Here is a 24,755-nt window from a genome sequence, read left to right as displayed (position 1 = left end):
CCTGAGCAAATAAGGAAAGCCAAGAGACCTGTTTTATGGTACTTTTGACCAAGATTTAATATAGATAGCAGCAACTGACCTACAATCACTCCATAGAAGTTACAAAACGTAGCCCACACTGCCCATCTTTAAAATGAATTAAAAGTTTCAATTTTTCCATAACCACTGATTCTGATCTCCTTACTCAGCCACATATGAGTTGTTCCTCTGGATTCTTAAAAGGGGAAACACAGAATCAAACCTCACACTCTGAACTTGTATTGTGAGACTGCCAATTTATCCTTTGGTGATTTTTCTGGCCGTTGCATTCCCAAGTGGCGAAGAAGTCATTGTATTTCACCACAGGGCTGTGGGGCAACCCCGTGAAGAATGAGAAGGAACATCATAACCTCATGGTGAGATAAAGTGAGTACACACTCAACCAGCACACTTCTGCCTCTTGGCAAAATATCTGATGAGATGGTGTCCAGGCTATAGGAGAATAGGGACTATGCAACCAACCTCTTTCATGCCTAGTCCCTTGCAGCGACTTTTTACCGCAGCAGGAACCTAAGCGATTTGCCCTCATGCTCAGCGGACTTTTATTGTACCGCTACACGCAGAACAGAGCTCAGTTGGCAGCTCCTGCTTAAACAGGATTCTCTCTACAGCCACACACAGTGTTATAGCTGATATCAGTCACACTCAAGAACAGACCCATTGAAATGAAAAGGACCGACTTGAATCACAGTTAATTTCAATGGATCTACTTTTCCTAAAACTCCATCAAACAGGAAGTTGCAGAGTAGCCTATTCTATCTGTTCAGATGCATCTGGAGTTACTTGTTTGCTGTGCGCACATACACATCCCAATTGCATTTCACACATTCATGTTCTCATTCCTTTAAATAAATGCTGCTTAATTAAGCCTTACAATAGCCTTCACCATCCTGTGGCCCTCCAAATGTTTCGGACAACAACTTCCATCACCCCTAGTCAAGCATCTAAAGGGCCCCAGGTTGGCAAATAGTGCTAAACATATTTATTGCTGCGGTGGGGGGCAGTTAATTGACCCAGTTCTCCCCACCATACCCAAATCTCTGTAACTTTAATAAAAAATTTATCACCATTTTGAAGGATAGAGGGATAAGAGATACTTTTAAAAATATGTTCCTTAATTTCCATTAAAAATATATACAGGTAGGATGAGCGAGAGGCATTATTTCGAGAGGAAGGGTTCTAGTCCTCCTTGATTTAAACCAGGCTGCCTGACCCTGGTGTCCTCCAGAAGTTATAGCTGGGGACTACAACTCCCATCATCCCTGACTCCTGGCCACACTTGCTGGGGTGTGGGTGCGCTGATTGGAACTGGGAATCCAACATCATTGGGTGGGAAGGCATACTGGTTTGGGAAAGAACAAACCAATCAGGCTATGTGTAACAGTGAACCCAAAGTTAAATCCCCTTTCAGACTTATACCAAAGCTGCAAACCTCGTCAAAAACTCTAGGGTAATGTTCCAGCCCATCAACAGGCAAATTATACACACACACAACACTCCCCACTCCTTTAGGGACAGTGTTTTGTTCCTGGAAGGATGACTGTCAAGATTTAAGGGGCAAAGACATACAAATTCATGGCCTATTATAGCCAGTTTCCCTAAGCTCAATGTGATACCTAACTGCATTGTTACAGCCGAAGGTGGATGAGCTTTAGAGTCCCATATACAGAGAGGACCCCACCTTTTCTTCCATCCATAGGGGGAGCTGGCCATGCCACTGGTTACCTGCACACTAAATAACTTCCCTAGGAAGATGCCCTTGCACAATTTGCAATGCTTTAGCCAACAAGATGGAGAAAAGCACTCTGCTTCCCAATGACCCCATGAGCTGAAATTCCCCAAATGACACCTGGGAGCAGGTACGGATGCCACAACAGCATTAGCCATCCTTCATTTCAGACCGAGTGTCATAGTCTAGAGCAGTGTTTCTCAAATCTGTGTCCCTGGCTGATGTTGAACTACAACATCCATTATCCCCGTCCACTAGTTCTGCCAGCTAAGGATTATGGGAGTTGTAGTCCAACAACATCTGGGGACCTAAGTTTGAGAAACACTGGTCTAGAGGAATGCGGAGAGGAGAGGCAAAGTCACTCCTAGCAAATCCCAGCTGTTGAACGGTAATGCTTTATGGTCCATAGTTGTGGGCTTGTCTTACATCATGGGTGGGCAACCTGTGGATCTCCAGTTGTTACTGAGGCTTGAAGCAGGCACCATGGTGAACAGTCAGGGAGCTACAAACCAGGTGTGAAGACCTTTCAGCCCTCCAATTGTTGCTGAACTACAACTCCCATTGGTGCCCACCAAGCAGGGCCAGTAGCCAGGGATGATGGGAGTTGTAGTTCAGCAACACCTGCAGGGCCAAAGGTTCCCTACACCTGATGTACTCCATCAATATCTGGTGGTCCACAAGTTTGCCCTCCTGGTCTTACACTTGTGATTTCTACCTAAAGCCAAGAGTGGTACCTGTTTCCTTGGTGGCACATTGCAAGAGGAAATGCCTAAGGTGTGACCACAAAAAGCCAACAGCTCCTAAGAGCCCCACACAATATTTTTTAAAATGCACACCCAGAGTTTTTCTTTCATTTAAAAAAAAAAGTTTTAAAAGTGCTTTGGAGAAAGAGAGGATAACAGATTTAAGAAACCCTTCACCACCCTCCTCTTTCTGGTTTAATGGCATTAAAAAAAATAATAATCAAATATCCACCAAGTCCAACTTGGTCTGTACAGTCTTGCACCCCTTGGTGGAGTAGATCCGTTCGTCCTTTGGGAAGAAAGTCATCTCATCGGCCACCTTCTGGACCACTGACTCGTCGACAGGGTTGCCGCGGGAGACTATCTCTGCCCGGATACACATTTTCACATGCTTGTACTCCAGGGGAAGGAATGGCACGAAGTAATCAATGAGATTCCGGTCGATAAGACTGCTGTGCCAGAGGCCGCCTGGGGAAGGGCAAAATTGAAAAGGTGAGTGGATTTGGGAACTGGGAGATATCGTTGCCTCTGCATATTGTGATAACTGAGCTGTGAGTCCTGCCTTGCAGGGGGGCTGCACTAGAGCAGGGGTAGGCAACCTAAGGCCCAGGGGCCGGATGCGGCCCAATCGCCTTCTCAATCCGGCCCGTGGATAATCCAGGAATCAGCGTGTTTTTACATGAGTAGAATGTGTCCTTTTATTTAAAATGCATCTCCGGGTTATTTGTGGGGCATAGGAATTCATTCATTTCCCCCCCCAAAAAAATATTCTGGCCCACCACATGGTCTGAGGGACGGCTGAAAAAGGTTGCTGACCCCTGCACTAGAGGACCCTCTTAGTCCCTTCCACCTCTCTATATTATAAGAATTCTAAGGTCTCAAATATAAATTAAATGTTCATAAATGTACAAGGCAAACACATACATAAGTATATAAACCATGTGTCTGCAAAAGTACAGAAGAGCAATCCTGAAGCCATTTTTACTCTCTCAAATTGACCTCAAATATTTCTCTGCAAGGAGGAAGGAAATGGGAAAGCCTTCCCATTGTCTTTTGCTTGCAAATCCTGCCTTAAGGGCCTATTTGTGTATGACCAGGGTGAGACATGGGACTCAGGAACTAAACTATTAACCATAACAAAAGAATGGCCAGACTGCCCAAGTAATGCAATCAGTGACCATTATCAGGTATCCTGGCAGACAGGATTACTGCTGTAGACTGCCTCCTTTTGTAATGTATACATGTTGGGGGCAATGGTCTTGAGCTACAGGGTGGGTAGTTTCAGAAGTCTATGTAAGGGCTTGCATACCATTGTTCAGGGTTCTCTCCTCCCTCCTGCGTGTGGTGAGTGGGGTCCCTGTTGCAACAGTTAAATCAAGATGAGGTTTACTATCCGCTTTGCTTCTCAATATACTCTGGTTGGCTAATGGTTAACTGCTTATTTGATTTTTAAACTGAGAAGTATATAAATTCTAAAGAATACATCTAGCTCAGAATTGCCTACAATGACCGGCAGTGGCTCTCTAGGCAGGGGCAGCCACTGCTTTGTTCCTCCATATGTTGTTGGACTTCAACTCTCTTCGTGCCTGACCACTTCCCATGCAGGTTGCAGGGGCTGATGGGAGCTGGAGTCCGACAACAGTCCAAAGGGCCACAGATGGGAGACAGAACTTTGAGTTAGGAAGAATTTAAAAATCTCTTGCTTGACAAGGAAGGGGGAGGGCAAAGAACAGCCAACGAAACTCACTGTTCTTGTTGTTGAAGACGCCCACAGATAACACAGGCTCCAGGTCCTTCAGCTGGATCTCCTCCCTGTCCCGCCCATTGTGCCAGAAGTCTAAGGTCACTCTGGTGATGAGGTCTCCCCCAGCGTTACTGCCAGAAAAGCCAAAGGGGTGGGTGGGATGCATGTTAGGAATCCATATGCTTCATAACAGAGCCAGCAATACACATCCTTATTTTGTAAGAAACCAGTCTTACTTAAACTTTGAAACTCCCTGCCTATTGACAACAGTCAGATGCTTTTGGTGCATGCTAAAAACATTATATATATAAAAAAAAAAATTCAGGCAAAGCCTATCTAGACATGTAGAATGCTGGTATGTGGTGAGTCCCCTCTACCCCCACTTGAGGAATGTATGAAAAAGTGGTGAAGAGGGAAAATGCTAGAAATCATTAGGAAAGGGTTTGAAAATAAAACCACCGGTATCGTCAAGCCACTAAATTAAATTGGTGGTGCGACCCTGCGTGGAGTAGCGCGGACAGTTCTGGTTGCCTTGCTTCAAAAAGGATACTGGAAAAGCTTCAGAAAAGGGCAGCCAAAAGCGGATGGAGCGATTCCCCTATATGATGGGTGCATTTGGGACGTTCTAGTTTAGACAAAAGGTCAGTAAGAGGTAACATGACAGAGGTTTATAAAATTGTGCATGGCACAGAGAAAGAGGATATAAAACAGCTTTTCTCCCTTTCTCCTGACATTCAATCTTGTGGACATCCCATGAAGCTGAATGTCAGGAGATTCAGGACAGATAAAAGAAAGTCCTTCTTCATGCATAATTAAACCCAGGGAACTCACTCCCACAGGGGGTAGTGATGGCCACCAACTTGGACAGCTTTGAAACAGGATTAGGAGGAGGTAATGCTATTGATGGAGGGACGCGGGTGGTGCTGTGGGTTAAACCAGAGCCTAGGACTTGCCGATCAGAAGGTCGGAGGTTCGAATCCCCACAACAGTGTGAGCTCCCATTGCTCAGTCCCTGCTCCTGCCAACCTAGCAGTTCGAAAGCACGTAAAAGTGCAAGTAGATAAATAGGTACCGCTCCGGTGAGAAGGTAAACAGCGTTTCCGTGCGCTGCTCTGGTTTGCCAGAAGTGGCTTAGTCATGCGGGCCACATGACCCGGAAGCTGTATGCCGGCTCAGTCGGCCAATAAAGCGAGATGAGCACCACAACCCCAGAGTCCGCCACGACTGGACCTAATGGTTAGGGGTCCCTTTACCTTTACCTAATGCTATTGCTGGCTATGCTCCACCTCCTTTGTCAGAGGCAGCTCTGGAAACCACAGGAGGGGAGAGTTGCTGTTGTACTCAGTTGCTTCTGAGCTTCCAGTTTAAAAGACTAGATGGGCCTCTGATGATCTGATCCAGCGGGACTCGTCTAATTTCAAAAGGAAACCATCAAATGAAGGGCTTGTGGTTGCAGGCAAAGAGATTCCCAACCTGAGAAAAATGAAGATTGCCCTCCTGTAGGAGACACCGTCAATCTGCTCGTAGTAGTCGAGGAAAGGCTTGATGGCATCTATCAGTCCTGGGTGAAGCTTGTCCATCTCATCAAATATGAATACCGACTTGGCGCAGGCGCTGACGTTACCACGAATCCACTTCTGCAATTGCTCCTGTGCCAAAGCAGTAAGGAGGATAAAAGGTTGATCTCACAGTTCTTCAGCATCAACCCAATTATGGAGGATGCTCTGATTTTAACATTAAAGAACCCTGACACCCTACTTGAGTAATTGACCAATGAAACAAAGCAACAGTCAGAGTGATCCTTAAGTCCAAGAGAGTGGTGGACTTAAACTGGTGTAAATTACCCTCATTCCAAACTGCATTCAGGAGGAGGGCTACTGCTGGCCTGAGCCTGGCAGAGGGTAAAACCACCCTTTAAAACAGAGTTTGACTTGCAACACACTTTTTTCACAGGAACACATAACTGTAGAGTAACAACTTTAAAGCGGGGGAAATGCAATACATTATGATACACAATAAGTTTACTAAAATTAAAATCCACATCAACTTTCTAAGCATGTGAGCAGGTTGGGCTGAATAGGAATGTTTTTAGGAGGCACTGAAAAGAGTGTAGTGAAGGTGCCTGCCTGATATCAAGAGGCAGGGAGTTCCAAAGTAGAGTTGCTGCCCCACTAAATGATCAAGTTATTTAAAATGTGGAATGGGTATTACATGGTACCTGTAGTAGTGCCAATCTGGCAATCAAAGCATTCAAGTAGGCACATGTGGAGTAAGGTGATGCAGATAAAGTGGTCCCAAACTGTAACACTTTGAACATGGCCCGGTAGCAATTGAACTACCAGTGCAGATCTCTGAGAACATGTGTTATAATGCTGACGAGGCCTCACTCCTGTCAGCAATTGTGCTGCAGCGTCCTGCACTAACTGAAGCTTCTGGGTCATGTGTGAGGGAAGTTCCACACAGAGCAAATTGATGTGATTCGGTCTTGAAGCAACCAACCCATGAACTACTGTAGCAAGTCTTTCCTGGTCCCGGGATGGCCGTAGCTGTTGAACTGTCCACTGAAGTTGCTGAGCCTCCAGTGACAGAACTGGATGCAGAAGCACCCCCAAACTGAGAACCCCACCCAGGATAGGCAACTAACCAATTTCTCAGACACAGGGGCTTCTTAACCACAGTCGTATAAGGCAGCTCCGTCCATTCCTAAAAAAGGAAGCAGCTCCACAAACTCTCAGCTTTCACTTTCCATTATTCTCCTATATTAACTCCTTTTACTGGAAGGCAAATGACCACTACTGGTTTTCGAGAGTGCTCAACAGGCCATAGCAATAGGATCCAAAAAATCCAAAGTTTTCTTTTTCTGGGTGGTCCTTCTCCTGACCTTCTAGAATATTGAAAGCATTTCCAAACGAAGAACAAAGCCTCTACCTGGCGCAAGTCCCAGAGACCTCAGTTTCCCTCTGCAAGCTAGGATTCCCCACAAGTTTACTGTTTAGCATGCCGTGTACAACCCAGTGTTCCTGAGAACCTCTGTTTCATTTAGAGTAACTTTTAAGTTTCTAGCACTCATGGATGCAAAAAGGAGCTTTAAAGAATGATCAGGAAAAAGTAAGGAAAAAAGCTTTCAATTATTTAGGGGACTAGGGACCCTGGAAAAGGAAAACAGGAAGCAGACCCTTGGTCCATCTAGCTCAGTACTGTCAACACTGACTGGCAGGGGCTTTCCAGGATTTCAGACAAGGACATTCCTAGACCTGGAGATGCCATTGAGGATTGAACCCAGGACCTTCTGCATGCAAAGCAGGTGTTGTACCAGCGAGCTACAGCCCTCCCCCTTAACATAAAGTAAAATTCTAGTTCTCACAGTTCTGATTAAAGAGCTGAATTCAATATTGCCAATATTGCCCAGTATTGTCAACACTAACTGGTAGTGGTTATCTAGGCTTTCAGGCAAGGGAGATACTGGGGGTTGAACCTGGGACCTTCTGCGTGCAAAAAAACTTAAGAATATAAGTGGAGTCTGCAGGATGAGGCCAGTGGCCCACCTAGTCCAGCATCCTGTTCCCACCAGATGCCTGTGGGAGGTGCACCAGCAAGGTCTAACCACAACAACTCCTTGAGATTCCCAGCAGGTGGTATTTGGAGTGGAGGCAGCATGTGCTTCACTACTGAGTTTTACTATTCAGATATCTCAGTACTCTTGGCTATACTGTACTACAGCCTTCACTAACCCAATGATAGCCAAATGCTTTCAACTACAGCTCCATCAGCTCCAGCTGAGATTGAGAGCCGCCTCACTTTGCCCACTCTGTAAAACGGAAACAAAATAAGCCTAGAATCAGCAACATAAAGCCTTGCAAAAACACTCAACCAATTACACCCTCACCTTATACATTGCAATCTGGTGGTCGTGGGGGAAATGCAGTGTAGAAAGGAATAGGTGGACGTATTTGCTCTTCAGCCCTGCCTTGTGGATGTTTTCAGCAACAATCTGGCTGACAAAATTTTTGCCCGTCCCTGCCCAACCATGCAGGGAGAGCGCCAGGGGCTTCTTAGGGTTTGGGTTGTTGACGAAGCCGGTCACTGCCTTCAGGATCACGTCCTTCGCCAGGTGCTGTCCGAAAAGCTTATTGTCCAGATTCTGCCGGAGCGCTGCAGAGAGGCAAAAGTAGAGAGTGATGATTTCAGAGAGAGGCACTCCTGCAACCCTCAGTGTGGGTCCAGCGATTAGAGTGCCGGGCTTGGGACCTGGGAGACAAGGGTTCAAATTCCCATTGGCCTTGAAGCTCACGGGGGAGGACCTTGGGCCAGCCACAGCTTCTCAGTATGACCTACCTCCCAGGGTTGTTGTGAGGATTGAATTAGGAAGGGAGAACTGTGTATGCCACCTTGAGCTCCTTGGAGAAAAGGGTGGGATATAAATGCAATAAATAAATAAACCTTGGGCATTATCCAGCTACAGTTGGGAATATCCTTCAGAAATCCAGGAGTGCAGTGTAGATAATACTGTGCTAGATGGACTCTAAGGCAACTTCTTTCCTTAAACACACAGCACAACCAAATTGAACAACTCTATGGGGCCAAAACTACTTCACTCTCTTTTTCTCTCTCTCCACCCCCCAACAAAAAAACTCCAACTTCCCTATAAGGGGGGGTCCCCTCTAGGGGGGCCGCCCTGCGTTATTTTTTGCCCTCTTTCCTTGCCTCTCTATGGTGGGGCTAGAGCTGCTACATGCCGCTTTTGCCCCTCTATGGGGACAGCCAGCCACCCTCCCTGCCTGCGGGTACCGGTGCTGTTGGGCCGCTCCTCCTCGCCGGGGCAGCACTCCACGAAGGCGCAGTAGAAGCGGGGCGAGGAGAGGTAACCGGTCAGAGCCGAGGCCGCCCCGATGGCGATGCCGGTGCTGATGGGCTCCAGCCCCGCCGATCCAGGCGGCCCCAAGGCGGCCCCAAGCAGCAGGAGCAGCACCGGCGGCGGCAAAAGCAGGCGGAATCGGAGCCGCAGCATGGTGGACGCCGCGCCGGCAAAAGGGCCGGCAGTGCCCCGCGCTGGCGGCTACTTTTGCAAGTCCGACCGCCCACCTTCGCAAGCACGACGCGGGGACTACAACTCCCAGCAGCCCCCGCAAGGACCCCTTCCCTTTCCCGTAAGCCCCGGCGCCATCTTTGTTTGGGGCGGAGTTTCCATCCTAGCAACCGCTAAGCCAGTTTCATTGGCTGCTGCTAAGGGAGCAGCACTGAAGAAGCACGTGGATTGCTTTCGTGTGCGTGTGTGTAAATACAATATATAATATAATAAAGCGCGCATGCGCGTGCAAGTTTAAAATATATAAACAGTGTAGTACAGTGGTTAGAGTTGTTAAAGTTAGGGCGGGGGGGGTGTGACACCCCGGAAGTAGTGCCAAAGTCCCCAGCACAGCCTCGACCTAAAGTCAGGACGATGACCCTGACCCTATGCACAACCACGACCTAACCCCCCAAACCCAAAGCCTCTCTCTTCTGAGAAATCAACTATCAAATGCATGCTCTAATGAAATAACATTACTTTATTTTATTTGCAGGGTGGCTTGAGCGCCGTCCTGCTGGGCAGACAATGGAAGGAGGTTCATAAAATAGGGTTACCGGACAGTCCCTGGATTTGCAAATCTGTCCCCGGAGAAATTCCATTCCCCGAATGTCCCCAGATTTGCAAATCTGTCCCCGGGAAATGTGGCAGCGGCAGCCTCAGCAAACCGGAGCCAGCCTGGTACCGCAGTTGGCTCTGGCTGGCTTCAGGAGCTGCTCGCTGCCCGCTGCCGTGGCACCCGTCATATTCCCTTGTCGCAACACATCATATGGGCGCTTCCGGCGAGGAAAAATGGTGGGCGCCATGGTAGCGAGCAGCTCCTGAAGCCAGCCAGAGCCAACTGTGCTACCAGGCTGGCTCCGGGCTGCTGACTGCCTCTGCCACTGCCGATGGGGAACCGGGGATGTCTGGCAGTACAGATCTCCTGCCTCCTTCCCCCTTTGTTTTGACTGAATGGTGGAGGCTTGGGAGTCGTTGCCCAGTTTTAAAAAAACTCTGGGCATTTATGTTTCACAGGGTGCGAAAGAAGGGCTTTGCACCTTTATACAATATGCATGTGTGCTTGGGCCCAGCGTCTTTTGCCTCACCATCCCCACTACTGACACCCTGTTGCTACCCAGCTTCAAAAAAAAAGGAAAACAAAGTGTCCCCGGATTCATTGAAAAAAATCTGGTAACCATATCATAAATTTATCTATTCTGGTTTCAATTGCCTAGAAGTGTTACAATGTCCTACACACATTTGGCCCATGAAACTCATCAGGTGGCCTTGGGGTGCAGTAGCTGCCTCTCAGCCTGACCTACTTCACAGGGTGGTCCTGGGGTGTGCAATGCAGAGGAGGAGGTCCACATACAGCACCTTGAGCTCTCTGGGGGGGGGGGAATGGGGTGTAAATGTAACAAAGGAATAAATAAACAATGTGTTGATAAACACAGAGAGACATTTTAAGTAAATATGTGTGATGGTTAAGGCATTATTAACATGCGCATGTGTGTGCATCTCTGCATACTCTGTGTGTGAGTGAGAGACAGACAAGAGCGTAATTGCTTTCAAATGCTTTTAATTGTAATAGTTTTAGAAGGTTTTTGCTTTGGGTTTAAATTTCCTATCTGTCCACCATTGTTGGGCTCCTTGGAGAGGAAGGGATATAAAATCAATCAATAAGTAAATGAAACACATGAGAAATAATGCTTTTTCTGGGGGTACTCAAGGGTACACAGCAGTGGTGCCTTTTTCCTAGACAAAAAGCACTGGTGAAACAGAGAGAGGGAGAGAGAGAGAAATCTAATGTATACTATTTGAATATATATACCTGTGTATAATACCGGTATATGTAGTATTTATGTGAGTATATATTAAACATATATATAATTTGCTAATTTAAACGTTATTAGCATGCAGACCATATACAGTATAAACAGGATCGTATCCAAGCTCTCCCCAAAGCAGCCCCACTGAAATTAATGAAAATATTAATGTAATATTATTAATGATCACGTTTGTAGCATTTCTTCTTTCATCTCACTGGGCCTGCTACCAAACCAGCTGGAGCAAAGGTCCTGTCCCCCCCCCCAGCACGTTTCACCCTTAAGCTGTGTGCAAATTCTGTCATCCAAAAGCAAATATTGAGAAAGCCCTAAGTAAACTCTACAGAGGAAGCTCTCCAAAACAGCAGGGGCATTTGACAACCTCTGAAAGAAATACTACACGCAGAACATAAAACCTAACCTGAAATAAAACCACCTTTCTTCACTCAGCAGGGAGGAGGAAGATGGGGGCAAAGCAAGAATTAATTGCCTTGGACAGGCTCTGGCTCCATCGACATTTTGAGCTTTCAGCCACCATGGTTAACAGTGAAAAATGGCATCCCCATCATCAATCTCACATGAAGGAAAGAGTTATCAACTGTTATCAGGTTCTTTTCCCACTCTCATCATTACCAGAAGTCATGGACATCCAATAAAGTTGAATGTTGGAGGATCCAGGTCAGATAAAAGGAAAGACGTCTTCATGTTGCACAAACTATGGAAACTCGTTCCCATGAATATCCATTGATAGCCCTCTCCTCCTCCATGGATTTGTCCAATCCTCTTTCAAAGCCATCTGATTGGTGGCCATCACTGTTAAGTTGTGGGTGAACATATCAGACGACACAGTGATTCTTCAAACAGCTCTTGTTTATTCAGAGGCCAGGACAGAACTGAACTGAAGGCTTCAGTCAGCCTGCTTATATAGAGCTCCAGTACAATGTAACTGTAACAATTTTCTAAAACTATCCAATCACTGAACATCACTTTCGATCCCTTATTTGCATAACAATCTACAGTATTCCCCTCCTGGCCCAGGGTGAGAACTTCAGTACATAACAATCACTACCTCCTGAGGATGGGAGTTCCATAGTTTTAACTCCACACCTGTCAGAGACTGGGCAGAGGAGGAATGGTGGAGACCACCTCCCCAGCCTGAGCCTTCTAGAGGAAAAGAAGACAGTTCAGCATTACAACAGGGGTTTTAGCTCAGAGGCAGAAGAGGGGGAAAGCTGGGAAATAATGAGAGAGAGGAGGAAGAGGAAGTGCCAGGAGAGCAACAGCTGATGGGCACAGTGTCTTTAGAAAGCATTCCAGACCCACGTCCATCCCAGAACCTGGCAAGCCTTGAAAGTAGGAGAGCAAAGAGCTCAGAAGCAGAGGGCCTTCAGAGCCACCTGTAGGGGAGATGATGACAATGACGAATAAGGAAGTGGGAGAAAAGGGGAGTGGAGAGTCATTCGGGACAATGCCATTATCGCAAGAGGCTATGTTCCAAGCCTCTCTCTGTAAATATTGAATAAAAAGCAGGTGGTAATAACTTTTCCTTGTCTTGTACGTTCCTGGCAACCGGCCGTGGGAGTTGCTTACTGCTACCTGACAGCACCACATGAAAAAGGACTTCACTTTCTCCACCCATTTGGCCCTCAACTAAACAAGGTTAGGAATATCCTGACATTTGACACCAGGCCAGGTCTTGTGCAAGAAGAGCACAAAGGCGAAAGTCTATTCGGCCACACATCGTCTCCTCCCCCCCCCCCCAAATTCTTATCTTCCGGTCCTGACCCAAATGCCTTTGAGCAAAGAGCAATGCCCTCAGTGCTGTGAAGGGTCTGGGGTGGATAGGGATGGATTGGGGAGGGGGGCTGTGCTCTCTTCCAGCACTCTGGACAGCTCCCCATCCGTCACAATCTTTAGTGCATGTCCTGGGTCAGTACTGCGGAAAAGTTGCTTTGATGCCATCAGAACTGGACTTGGGCGGGGGGCACCCAACAGAATAAACAGGAAGGGTGGGGATGGGCCCAAAGGCAACGAGGGCCAACATACTACAATCTGAAGCGTGCATTATAATCTAGACGGGGGGGGGGGGACCCCCTGTAAAACTGCTGGGGAATGGCCATTGCTCAGTGGAGAAATATTGTGTTGCATTCAGAAGGTCCCGGGTTCAATCCCTACCATGGCTACTAGCTGTTGTTAGCCTTCTCCTCCTACATGAATATGTCCAGTCCTTTTTCACAGCCATTAATCAAGTGGGTGGTCATCACTGCCTCCTGTGGAAGCAAGTTCCATAGTTCCATTGCGTAAAGAAGTGCTTTTTCTTATCCATCCTGAATCTCCCAACATTCTGCTTCATTAGATATCCACAAGTTCTAGTGTTATGAGAGGGCAGAAAACCTCCCTCTCTCCACTTTCTCCATTACATACCTAATTTAATAAACTTCTATCATGTCACCTCTTACTCGTCTTTTCTTTACAGTCCCAAATCCCGCAACCTTTCCTCACAGGGGAGTCATTCCATCTCCTTAATAATTTCAGTTGCCCATTTCTGAACTTTTTTCAACAGCCTTTTTGAGATAAGGCAACCTGAACCATGCACAGTATTGTATCAATGCATTTTTATCAATGGTTTGATGTTTAGTAATTTGCTTAGGGTCTTTGAGTAACAAGTGAGTAATAATTCTTATTATTGTATTGATGATGAACTCCAGAGTCAGGTAAAATTACAGTGGTACCTCGGGTTAAGAACTTAATTCATTCTGGAGGTCCGTTCTTAACCTGAAACTGTTCTTAACCTGAGGTGCCATTTTAGCTAATAGGGCATCCCACTGCCACTGCGTCGCCACCGCACAATTTCTGTTCTCATCCTGAAGCAAAGTTCATAACCCGAGGTACTATTTCTGGGTTAGCAGAGTCTGTAACCTGAAGTGTCTGTAACCTGAAGTGTATGTAACCCGAGGTACCACTGTACTTAACTTTACCACTGTTTCTTCAGTCCTCAGCACACTTTTTTGGGTTTCCTTGGTTCTAGAAACTAATTTGAGTAGCCTCTGCATTTCATGTTGCAAAGAAAGCTGATAGCTTGGAAATCAGATAGCATCACCCAGGCCAGGGATGCAAATCAGCGATCAGCTTACCTCTGGGCCATGCAAACTGGGATGCAGGTATACGAAGCAGCCTCCACCGCCTATTTTTCTGCGTGTTGAATGGATGCTGTGCTAAAGAGCCAGGTAAGGGGGAGGGAGAAGATGCCGTGGAAGCAACCTGTGGAAGGGGCACCTTAAATGCTTAAGACTTCTTGGTGGAGGGTGGAATAATCTCAAAGCCAAGCCCCACAATGCCTGAAACCCTAGAGAGCCACTGCCAGTTGGTGTAGAGCATGCAGAGCTAGGCAGGCCAAGGGTCTGGCTCAGCATACAGCAGCTTTCCATGTCCCTGTTTAATTCTGCCTATGCACATTTATTCAGAACCATGTAAACTGAGATCTTTCTTCTTCTTATAGAGGAAAGGCTGCAGCACGGTATTGGCGCATCAGCTTTGGATGCAGAAGATCCTAGCTTCAGTCCCCAGCATCTCTAGGCAAGGCTGGGAATGTCCCCTGCCTGAAACCCTGGAAAGCTTCTTCTGCCAGCCAGGGTAGACAGCACTGAGCTAGGTGGACCAGCAGTCCAACTTGATACAGTGGACGCTCTGGTTGTGAACGTGATCTGTGCGGGATGCACGTTCGCAACCCACAGTGTTCACAACCCACAGCGGTAGTCTGCGCACGTGCGGGTTGTGATTTGGCGCTTCTGTGCATGCTCAAAGCACGATTTAGTGCTTCTACACATGCTCAAAGCACGATCTAGCACTTCTGCGCATGTGTGCCCCCCAAAACCTGGAAGTAACCCGTTCCGGTACTTCTGGGTTTTGGCGGGTCTGTAACCTGAACAAATGCAACCTGAAGCATCTGTATGACTGTATAAGGCAGCTTACTACTTCCTCTGTTCTAACAAACACCTCTCTCTCTCTCTCTCTCTCTCTCTCTCTCTCTCTCTCTCTCTCAGTTTCTGCAGGTCTCCAAAGTGAGTGGAGGCAGTGAGTGGAGGCTGCTCACCACTGTGGCTCCAGCTTGACAGGACAGCCCTTTTCTGCCAGCATCGCAGCTAACCTCCTCCTCAGCAGAGGGAGGAATTGTGTCTTGTGGGTTTAATCAGCCTGCCTACTTGGGTTTCAGGAAAAGGGACAGCAACACACCAGGAGAAAGTAGCCAGTTTCTGATCTGTGCACCCAGGCTCCTAATTGCTACCTTGCTCTGTTTTGGCAGAGTCTGCCTGCTTCCCCTCAGGATAGGATCCAGGCTGTGGTATCAATGCAGATTTGTGCTGCAAGGTGACCTGAGAGTCTTGAGCAAAAGAGGCAGGTGAGAAGGAAGAGGAGGACATCAATAATGACACGGGGGAGGGCTTTGAAGAAGTGCCCCCATGCCTTTGATGCCACATGCCTGGTCTGGAATCATCTCCACACAGTCATGTAAGGTTGGTGTGCATTCGCACGACCTTTCCAGGCCTGGAAGGAGACCTTGGAGTCATAGAATCATAGAATTGTAGAGTTTGAAGGGACACCCAAGGGTCCTCTAGTCCAACTTTGTGCAAGGCAAGAATCACAGCTAAAGAATCCCTGACAGATGGCCACCCAATCTCTGTTTCAAAACCTCCAGTGAAGGAGAGCCCACCATCTCCTGAGGGAGACTGTTCCATCATCAAACGGCTCTTATTACCAGAAAGTTCTTCCTGATGTTTGGTCGGAATCTAGTTTCTTCTAACTTGAAGCTATTGGTTCAGGTCCGACCCTCTAGGGCATGAGAAAACAAGCTGGCTCCATCTTCCATGCAACAGCCCTTTATATATTTGAAGGTGGCTATCCTATCTCCTCTCTGTCTCCTTTTTTCCAGGATAAACATCCCGAACTCCATCAGCTGTTCCTCATAAGGCTTGGTTTCCAGACCCTTTCACATCTTGGCCACCCTCCTCTGCAACACATTCCAGCTTGTCAATCTCCTTCATAAACTGAGGTGCCCAGAACTGGACACAGTACTCCAAGCGAAGTCTGACCAAGAATAGGGTGGTGCTATCACTTCCCTTGCTTAGGACTCTAAACGTCTATTGACGTGGCATAAAATTGCACGAGCTTCTCTTGCCTGGACCCACATAACTGCAAAGGGAGCACTGGGGACTTGGTCCCAACTAGAGTCACCCCCCTGGGGAAGTTGCTCACTCACTTTATAGCCCCCTAGGACCTCGTGATGGGCAGTGCCATCTGCTCCCCCTTGGTAGAAGTCTGGGATGTGACCAGCAAGCTGACGGTGGCCTCCGATTCCTTGGAACTCTCCAGTTTCTCCAAGGCCCAACCTCGCTGTCGCCACCCCAGCTCCGAGGGGTTGCCCATTTCTTCATTCTCAGATGGCTGCAAAGAAGAAGAAGAGGTCCCAACTGTGACTGCATCTCCTCTGGATTCTGCATCCACTACAACAGTGGCGAAGATCAACATGACAGCCTAGGACACAAGGGAGTAACAAAGAGCCCTGCAGCTTGACTGAATCAAAAGGGTGCCAATCTCACCTAGCATCCTCTTCTCACACTTACCAACCAGATGCCCCAACGGGAAGCCCACAAGCAGGGCACAAGCACAAGAGCCCCCACCCCTCCTGCAGTTTCCAGCAGGTGGTATTCAGAAGCATTGCTGCCCCTGGCAAAGACTCTGTGGCTAGTAGCCAGCAATAGGCATCTAGCTTGGTGGCCATCCAGGTTAGTGATCATTACTGCTTCCTGGGGGAGCTGTGTGGAGGGCTTTTTAAAAACCTGTCCTGAATCTTCCAGCATTCCTTTGCATTGGATCTCCACCAGTTCTAGTATTATCAGAGATCGGGGGAAACATTTTCTCTATTCACTTTTCCCACACCATGCAGAATTTTATACACTTCTGTCATGTTGCCTTTTACTTGCCTTTGCTGTAAACTAAAAAGTCCCAAATTCTGCTTCCTTTCCTCATAGGGAAGTCCCTCCACCCCCTTGATAATTTTGTTTCCCTTCCCTGAACATTTTCCAGCTCTGCAATATCCTTTCAAAGACGAGGCGAACAGAAGCAGCAATATTCAAACAGGGACTTATTGAAGCGGAACTCGCTCTATTAGCTGCAAAGCTATATCAACTCGGCTGGATGATTTTGGGCCCTGCTCCCCCATCCTCATGGAGCTCTGGTGAGGGGATAAACCCAGGCAAGGCTCTCCTGAACCCTGAGGTTCTGATTACCTACTCTTTCCTTTTCCTAACAGGTAGGAGCCGAAGTGGATGCAATTTTAAAAAGGAAGGCTTTCTCCAGCAGGTGGCAGCATTAAGGAATGCAAGTTTTAGGAAAGGCCCCTCCTGTAGCTTACTGTATTTTTCACTCTATGGGACACACTTTTTCCCTCCTAAAAAGCAAGGGAAAATGCGTGTGCGTCCTATGGAGCGAATGCAGGGGGGAGGCAGGCGGGAAAAGCCCCCAAGAGCCGCACACAAGCTTTGTGTGCTCTTGCGGGCTTTTCCCCAGGAGGAAGAAGGGACTGACTGGCTGCATTAGTCCCTTCTCCCACCTCGTAGAAAAGCCAGGAGAAGCCGCACAGCCCCTTTAAAGAGCTCACGGCTTCTGCGGGCTCTCCGGGAGGTGGGGGAAGCTGCAGCGGATTCCCTCCTCCCCGGCTCCCTTTGAAGCAGCAAAGTGGGAGGGGAACAGCTTACACTTTTGTAAGCAGCTCCTCTCCCACCTTCCTGCTTCAAAGCAACCACAGAAGGAAGGGGACCATGGATTCTCTGCTAGCGGCTGCAGAGGATTCCCTCCTGCTGGGCTCCCTTTGAAGCAGCAAAGTGGGAAGGGAGCAGCTTACACTCGTGTAAGCAGCTCCTCCCACTTTGCTGCTTCAAAGTGGAGGGAATCCACTGCAGTTGCGAGCAGAGGGTCCATGGCTCCGCTTCCTTCCCTCGAAGCAGGGTGCGGGGGTGCAAGGGGGAAAGAGGGCATGAAATAGATGCCGGGCAGGAAGACACAACCACACTTTGGCCACTGGAAAGTCCACCTCAGCCTCCCCAGATTTCCACTGAGACGGCCAGGCTAATCTCGATGGCCATAAGTCAGGCAATTCATTATTAACTGGACTTAGATAAGCCATGGTTCCCCTTCCTACCCTCCTCTGAGGCTCGATTTAAAGCAGCAAAGCGGACAGGAGCCGCCCGCTTTGCTGCTTTAAATAGTTTAGTGCAACATTTGATTCAGAATATTTTTGTGTGTGTTTTCCTCCTCTAAAAAATAGGTGCACCCTATGGTGCGAAAAATACGGCAATTCTTTTTTTGCAGCGTTGAAATCAATATCCATCATAATGCAGTAATAAGAAGGCATTCAAGAGAGGGGTTGGTGTGTATATATACAGAATATTGTTGTTGTTTAGTCTTTCAGTCGTGTCCGACTCTTCGTGACCCCATGGACCAGAGCACGCTATATACAGAATAGTAAAGCAAATTAACGACGCCTCTGTTCATTCACCCTCCAATAGCTCGTCTTCCCTTGATATAAACACCAAGAGGGTGATTGTTCATTTTGTTAAAGATAAGCTGGAAAAACATGGTCCCAGGACAGGTTTAGCCAGGATTCAAAGCAGTCACCAGCAGCTGCTGTGTGTGAAGCGGCAAACACCATCCAGAAGGGGAGGGGCGGAAGTTAGATTGTGATCTACTGAGAGATGAGCAGATAAGGAAGCCGCTTTGTACTGAGTCAAACCCCCAGTCTGTTCAGCTGTTGAGCTGTGCATGCAGAAGCCCCAGGTTCAGCTCTTAGAACCTCTCCCAGGTAGGTCTGGAAGAACCCTCCCTGCTTTAACACCCCCCCCCCCACAAAAGCCATTGCCATTCAGTGCAGACAATACTGAGTCAGATGGGCCAATATTCTGAATCTGTATCAGGTGGCTTCCTATGTCCCTATTCAATTCAGCCTTTGGTTCAGAAACATGAGGACTAAAATCTTATTTAATTTTCTAAGTACTGTAGCTCAGTGGTGCAGCATAGCCTTTGCATACAAAAGGTTCCAGGTTCGATCTTCACTTAAATGTATTAGGTGTGGGGGGGGTTAATTTAGTGGAAACATAGCTGTCAACGTTTCCCTTTTTTAAGGTAAATTCTCTTATTCCGAATAGGATTCCTTGCAAGAAAAAGGAAAAGTTGACAGCTACGAGTGGAAAATCTACCTTATTTGCTCGATCTGTTCCGTGATAGAGCATCTGGACTGGATGCAGAAGGTACCAGGTTCAATGTTCTTCCTGCTTTTAAAGAGCAGAGGTGAAAATGTCCACTTGCTGTTGTTATGACATCTAGATCTGCACTGTCGGCACTGACTGGCAGTGACTCTCTGTGGTTTCAGGCAGGGATCATTCCCAGTCCTATCTGGAGATGTTGTCAGGGATTGAACCTGAGACTTTATGTACACCAATCAGGTGTACCTTATGGTTCAGATTTAAAGGCTGCTTTAAACAGGAGCACAGGAAGCTGCCTTACAGAAAGTTGGACAATTTCCCCATCTAGCTTTATATTACCTACACTGACTGGCAGCAGCTCTCCAGGGTTTCATAGAGGGTTCATTCCCTGCCCCACCTGGAAATGCTTTGGGTGCTGAACCTGGGGCTCCTGCGTGAGCTATGCAAATGGGCGATACCCCAAACTAACTATGGTTTGGGGGGGCACCCCTGTGAAGAGGCAAATGGGAACTTTGCATGACAAATATCTCAGTGGTGCCCCTCCCTCTTCTTCTGTTTGGCTGGAGAAGAGGTACACGTGACAGCTTCCCACCCCTATATCAGAGCCTGCAATCAGAGCAGCTGGAGGAGTCCTTTGCTGAATGGCTGAGCTGTGTTTATCCTGAAGTAATCAGGGATGTGGTTCTTCTTATAGGAAAGTTGCTGTCGCTCCTACTCTCAATCCATTCTAGTGGTAAGTGTGTTATTGGCTGGGATCCACTTGCTCCCCCACCCCCCACCCCTCAGTCTTGGAATGCAACTTTTGTTTGGGAGCCAAGCATGAGGGATGCTTTCTCTGCTCCAGAATGTCACATCAGGAATTCATTTGCAAAACAAATTAGCATTCCATTCCAAGCCGGAAGCAAGGCAGTGTTTTCCAAAATGCTGCAATCTTGCAAACACCCCAATCCCCTGTTTTATAACTGCCTTTTGTTGACCAGGGGCCACCCCCTATTTTCTGACTCCTCTCTCTTTTAGAGTGAGAAATTGTTCTTTATGGGTGTGTGAATTGCAAAGCTTCAGCGTTTTAGTTTATACCTTGGGGCCTCTGGAAGTTCAGTCTGGGGCTGGCAGTGGAGCTTTCCATTGTTGAGCAACTGCCAAGTTCCCTGGGCTAGTTAGATGTTGCCCTGTTTCCCTCTGGAACCACCTGCTGCTGTTGCTTGCCTCTTCCATCTCTTTGTCTGAGTGAAGGGAAAGGACTAAACATGTGGTCTATCTGTGCTCGGCAAGTGGGATATGTTAAAGGCATGTGTTAAAGGTTTTACAGCTTATATTTCCACACTTTTCTTTGCTGCATGCTTGGCCGTGTTAAACCTCTGCTGCGGTTCTCTCACCAAAGAGCACTTGCCCAAAACTTGGACCTTGCCCTTCCAATGACCTTTTCCAATACTTGGCAGGGTTGATGTGGGCATTAAGTGGGGAGGGGGAGGACCATGGATGCCACCTTGAGTTCCTTGGAGGAACAAGTGGGGTGTCCATGCATGCAGTCAAGGAAACTGGCCAGGTGTGAAAAGCAGAGAGCACTCCTGCCCCTTTAACACCTGGGCAGAAGAGGACTTTTTTTCAGTAGGTGGAAAACCACACTTGCTGTAAGGTTTTCCTCTGCATATCTGTTAAAGGGGCAGGAGCTCTCTCAGCTGTTGGCTGCCACCTTTCCACCAACATCTAAGCTTGTCTATTTCTTTCCCTCCATCCATATCCCCCCATTCCTTATGGGTCATTTCCTTTTGGGATTGGCTGACTATATGGCAGAATATGTCAGGATTGTATTGCCTGTTGGATTCTTGCACCAAGTGAGGTTTGTGGTACTTGGGCCCCCATGGGTGGGCTCTCTCTGAGGCTCTCTTGGTGCCCATCAGGACCAGTAGACTGGAAAGCAGGCCAGTAAGAAGAGTCAGAGACAATGACAGGGAGAGTGTGTTATGTATTGCAGTTCTCACCCTAGCCACCAGGGGTATTGTGTACAGTCATACCTTGGGTTAAATATGCTTCAGGTTGAGTGTTTTCAGGTTGTGTTCTGTGGCGACCCGGATGTAACGAAACGGGTTACTTCTGGGTTTCGCCGCTCACGCATGTGCAGATGCTCTAAATGACATCACGGGCATGCACAGAAGCGGCAAATCGTGACCAACGCACATGCAGACGCGGGGTGCGTTCTGCTCAGGATGCTAACAGAGCTCCGGAATGGATCCCTTTCGCATCCAGAGGTACCACTGTATATAGTTTTCACTCAGGTCCACGTAAGTCTGGATAGCTCAGTTGGTTAGACCATGGTGCTGATAACACCAAGGTTGCAGGTTCGATCCCTGTGTGGACCAGCTGAATATTCCTGCATTGCAGGGGGTTGGACTAGATGATCCTCAGGGTCCCTTCCAACTCTACAGTTCTATGATTCTATGATTCTATAAGTTAATTTAGGCAGGAAACCCTGGGCTTCTGTTGTTACAATGTTGACAGGCGGCTGCCTATAAAAGCAGGCCAGCTGAGCTGTTTGCTGTTCAGTTCAGTTCCAGCTTACAGTGGTACCTCGGGTTAAGTACTTAATTCGTTCCGGAGGTCTGTACTTAACCTGAAACTGTTCTTAACCTGAAGCCCCACTTTAGCTAATGGGGCCTTCTGCTGCCGCTGTGCCACCGGAACATGATTTCTGTTCTTATCCTGAAGCAAAGTTCTTAACCTGAAGCACTATTTCTGGGTTAGCGGAGTCTGTAACCTGAAGCGTATGTAACCTGAAGCGTATGTAACCCGAGGTACCACCATACTTATAAAGAACTACTTGGAGAAAGCTCTGTGTCATCTGCTATGTCCACCCACTACTTAATAGAGTGGCTCCCTGATTGGTTGTCTGGTGCTAGCTGACAGAAGTTGATGGGGCAAAATGTTTCCCAGCCCTACCTGGAGATGCCACAGGGGACTGAATCAGGGGCATTCTGCAAGCAAGGCAGGTGCTCTAACGCAGAGCTGTGCACTTCCCTTTAAAAAATAAAGTAAAATTCTAGTCCCTGTTGTTCTGAATAAAAAGCTGAATCAGCACAGGAAGCTGAGTCAGATGGCTGGGTTCAGCTAGCTCAGTATTGTCTACACTGACTGGCAGCAGCTGTCTGGGATTTCAGGCAGGGAACATTCCTGGAACTACCTGGCAAGGCCAGGGACTGAATCATGGACTTTCTGCATGCAAGGCAGATACTCTACCACAGAACTATGGCCCTTTCCCATAAAATCACATTGTAGCCTGCTCCAGATCTCTGAGTGGTGAGAGACTCTGGGGGTGCCACTGTTATGAGGACTAGAATCTTATTTTCATGGGAAGAGTCATAGCTCAGTGGCAGATAATGTCTTTTACATGCAGAAGAAGCTAGGCTTAGGAGATACAGTACTATTGCCTGACATCCTGGTGAGCTTCTGGCTGTCCCTGTAGGCCAGGTGTCAGCTGTTCTGGGCACTGAAATTTGAGACCCCAAGGTCTGCCACTGGTGTGGGGACCCATGCCTGCTGGGGCTGATGAGAGTTGCAGTCCAGCAACCTATTTTGGGCCAGAGGCTCTCCACACCTTATATGCAGATTTATTTAAGGAACTTCTGTGTTGGCTGATTTTCTGGGAATCCTTTGCAAGTTGTTCCATGACAAGCCCTGTCTTGTTAAAGAGCCCCCTAACTGCAGCCACAAAACCCCGATGCATTCCAGAGGATTTTCAGGCAGGACAGGATAAGCTGTGACTCTCCAGGTGTCTTTAGACTCAAACTCCCATCATTCCTGGACTGTCTGCCATGGTGGCTGGGGCTGATGGGAATTGGGTTCCAATGAATGTGTGGTGGGCCACCTTAGAAGAGGCATTCCCCGCCCCGCCCCCCATGAGGCAATGCCTTTTTAAAATCAGGAGCATCTCTTGCATGAAGGGGAGGGGGGTCTCCTTCTTAGAAAAGGGACAGGGAGCATGGAGTTCCACCCACTTCTTGAGATCTAAATGTTCCTTAGCTCTGTTTGAAGGCACATCTTGGTAATGCTAACCTGATGTTGCTCTCTCTGTGGGCATGATGTAATTGCACAATGCCCTCCATTGCCATTGCAGTTACAGATTTCAGAGAAAGGTGACTGGCATGTCTGCAACCATGGTCTAGCCAGAATTTCACGAGTCTCGGTGATTAACCTGGAGTTTCTCAAAAAACCACAACGTTCTTAAGAGAATCGCTGTTTGCAAGCAACATATTCATACCCTCCAACATTTCTCTGATGAAAATAGGAAAGTCCTATTCCATAAAAATAAGAAATTCTTTTTTTTACTATTTATATTCCAAGCATCTGACTGGGTTGCCACTCGGGGAGGCTTTCAACATATATAAAAACATAATAAAACATTAAACATTTTAAAAAATAAAAACCTTCCCTATACAAGGATAGCTGGGAGGGTCAGAAAACTCCATACCCTCCAACATTTCTTCAATGAAAATAGGGACATCCTAACGAAAAGCAGGACATTCTGGGATCAAATCAGAAACTGGGATGGCTTCTGTAAATCTGGGATTACCCTGGAAAAGGGACACTTGTAAGGTCTGTATGCTATAGAACTGCCATGCCTCTAAATCTTGCCCAACCCCTGACACTTAAAGGAGGTGGTGGTTAATCTTAAACCTGTGTGGTTTGTTTGCCTTAAGCCTGGCATCTCCAAACTCAGCCCTCCAGATGTTTTGGGACTACAACTCCCATCATCCCTGGCCAACAGGACCAGTGGTCAGGGATGACTGGAATTGTAGTCCCAAAACATGTGGAGGGCCGAGTTTGGGGGTGCCTGCCTTAAGCAGTGATTCTCTGCTCTCTTTTCCTGATTGCCAGTCTATTTCTGGGCCCAATTCAATGTGTTCACATTTGTGTTTAAAGCCCTCAACAACTTGGGCAACAAAGATCTGAGAGTTCTCCACCACCACCATCCTCTTGGGTGTTAAGATCAGCAGAGGGGGTCATCTTGGTAGTTCTACTGTTCTGAGGCATTCAGGGTGCTGGCAGCCCCAGAGAGGAACTTATTTGTGGCAGCACCTAAGTTGTGGAACTTCGTCCCCACAGAGGTGCATCTGACATCTTCATTGGACAGTGTCCATCATATGTCAAAGACACCCCTCTTTACCCTAACCTTGGACACCTAAGAACATGAGAAGAGCCCTGCTGGATCAAGCCCATGGCCCTTCAAGTCCAGCATCCTGACCTCATAGTGACCAACCAAATGCCCATTATGGGATGTCCCCAAGCAAGACCTGAGTGCAACTGTTGTTCCCCATTATCTGGTATACAAAGGTAGACTGTCACTGAGCATGGAGGTTCTGCTATCACAATAG

The 24,755-nt window shown here is 47.6% G+C and overlaps 2 protein-coding genes across 5 annotated transcripts in view; one reads left to right on the top strand and one right to left on the bottom strand.

The window, feature by feature from the left end:
* Window positions 1-31: 31 nt before the first annotated feature.
* Window positions 32-9,449, bottom strand: TOR1B (torsin family 1 member B). The gene is made up of 5 exons (XM_083423947.1): window positions 9,044-9,449; window positions 8,142-8,407; window positions 5,729-5,904; window positions 4,259-4,386; window positions 32-2,979 (listed from the first exon to the last, which is right to left on the bottom strand). The coding sequence occupies exons 1-5, from the start codon at window positions 9,261-9,263 to the stop codon at window positions 2,732-2,734; spliced, it is 1,038 nt and encodes a 345-aa protein (XP_083280073.1). The 5' UTR covers window positions 9,264-9,449; the 3' UTR covers window positions 32-2,731.
* Window positions 9,450-17,308: 7,859 nt separating this feature from the next.
* Window positions 17,309-24,755, top strand: part of PTGES (prostaglandin E synthase) — a 28,711-nt gene continuing 21,264 nt past the window's right edge. The window contains exons 1-2 of one of the 4 annotated variants that reach the window (XM_083424091.1): window positions 18,932-18,986; window positions 20,081-20,119. In XM_083424091.1, coding sequence (XP_083280217.1) covers window positions 18,947-18,986; window positions 20,081-20,119 — 79 coding nt within the window. In that variant the 5' untranslated portion in view covers window positions 18,932-18,946. Of the gene's footprint in view, window positions 17,439-18,931; window positions 18,987-19,887; window positions 20,120-24,755 lie in introns of those variants that run through there. The other 3 variants (XM_083424090.1, XM_083424092.1, XM_083424089.1) reach the window with 3 other exon arrangements.

This window comes from Podarcis tiliguerta, assembly GCF_965153285.1.
Source record: "Podarcis tiliguerta genome assembly, chromosome: Z".
Taxonomy (NCBI): Eukaryota; Metazoa; Chordata; class Lepidosauria; order Squamata; family Lacertidae; genus Podarcis; species Podarcis tiliguerta.
Note: the sequence above shows the minus strand (reverse complement) of the source record. Positions and strands in the feature narration are given on the sequence as shown.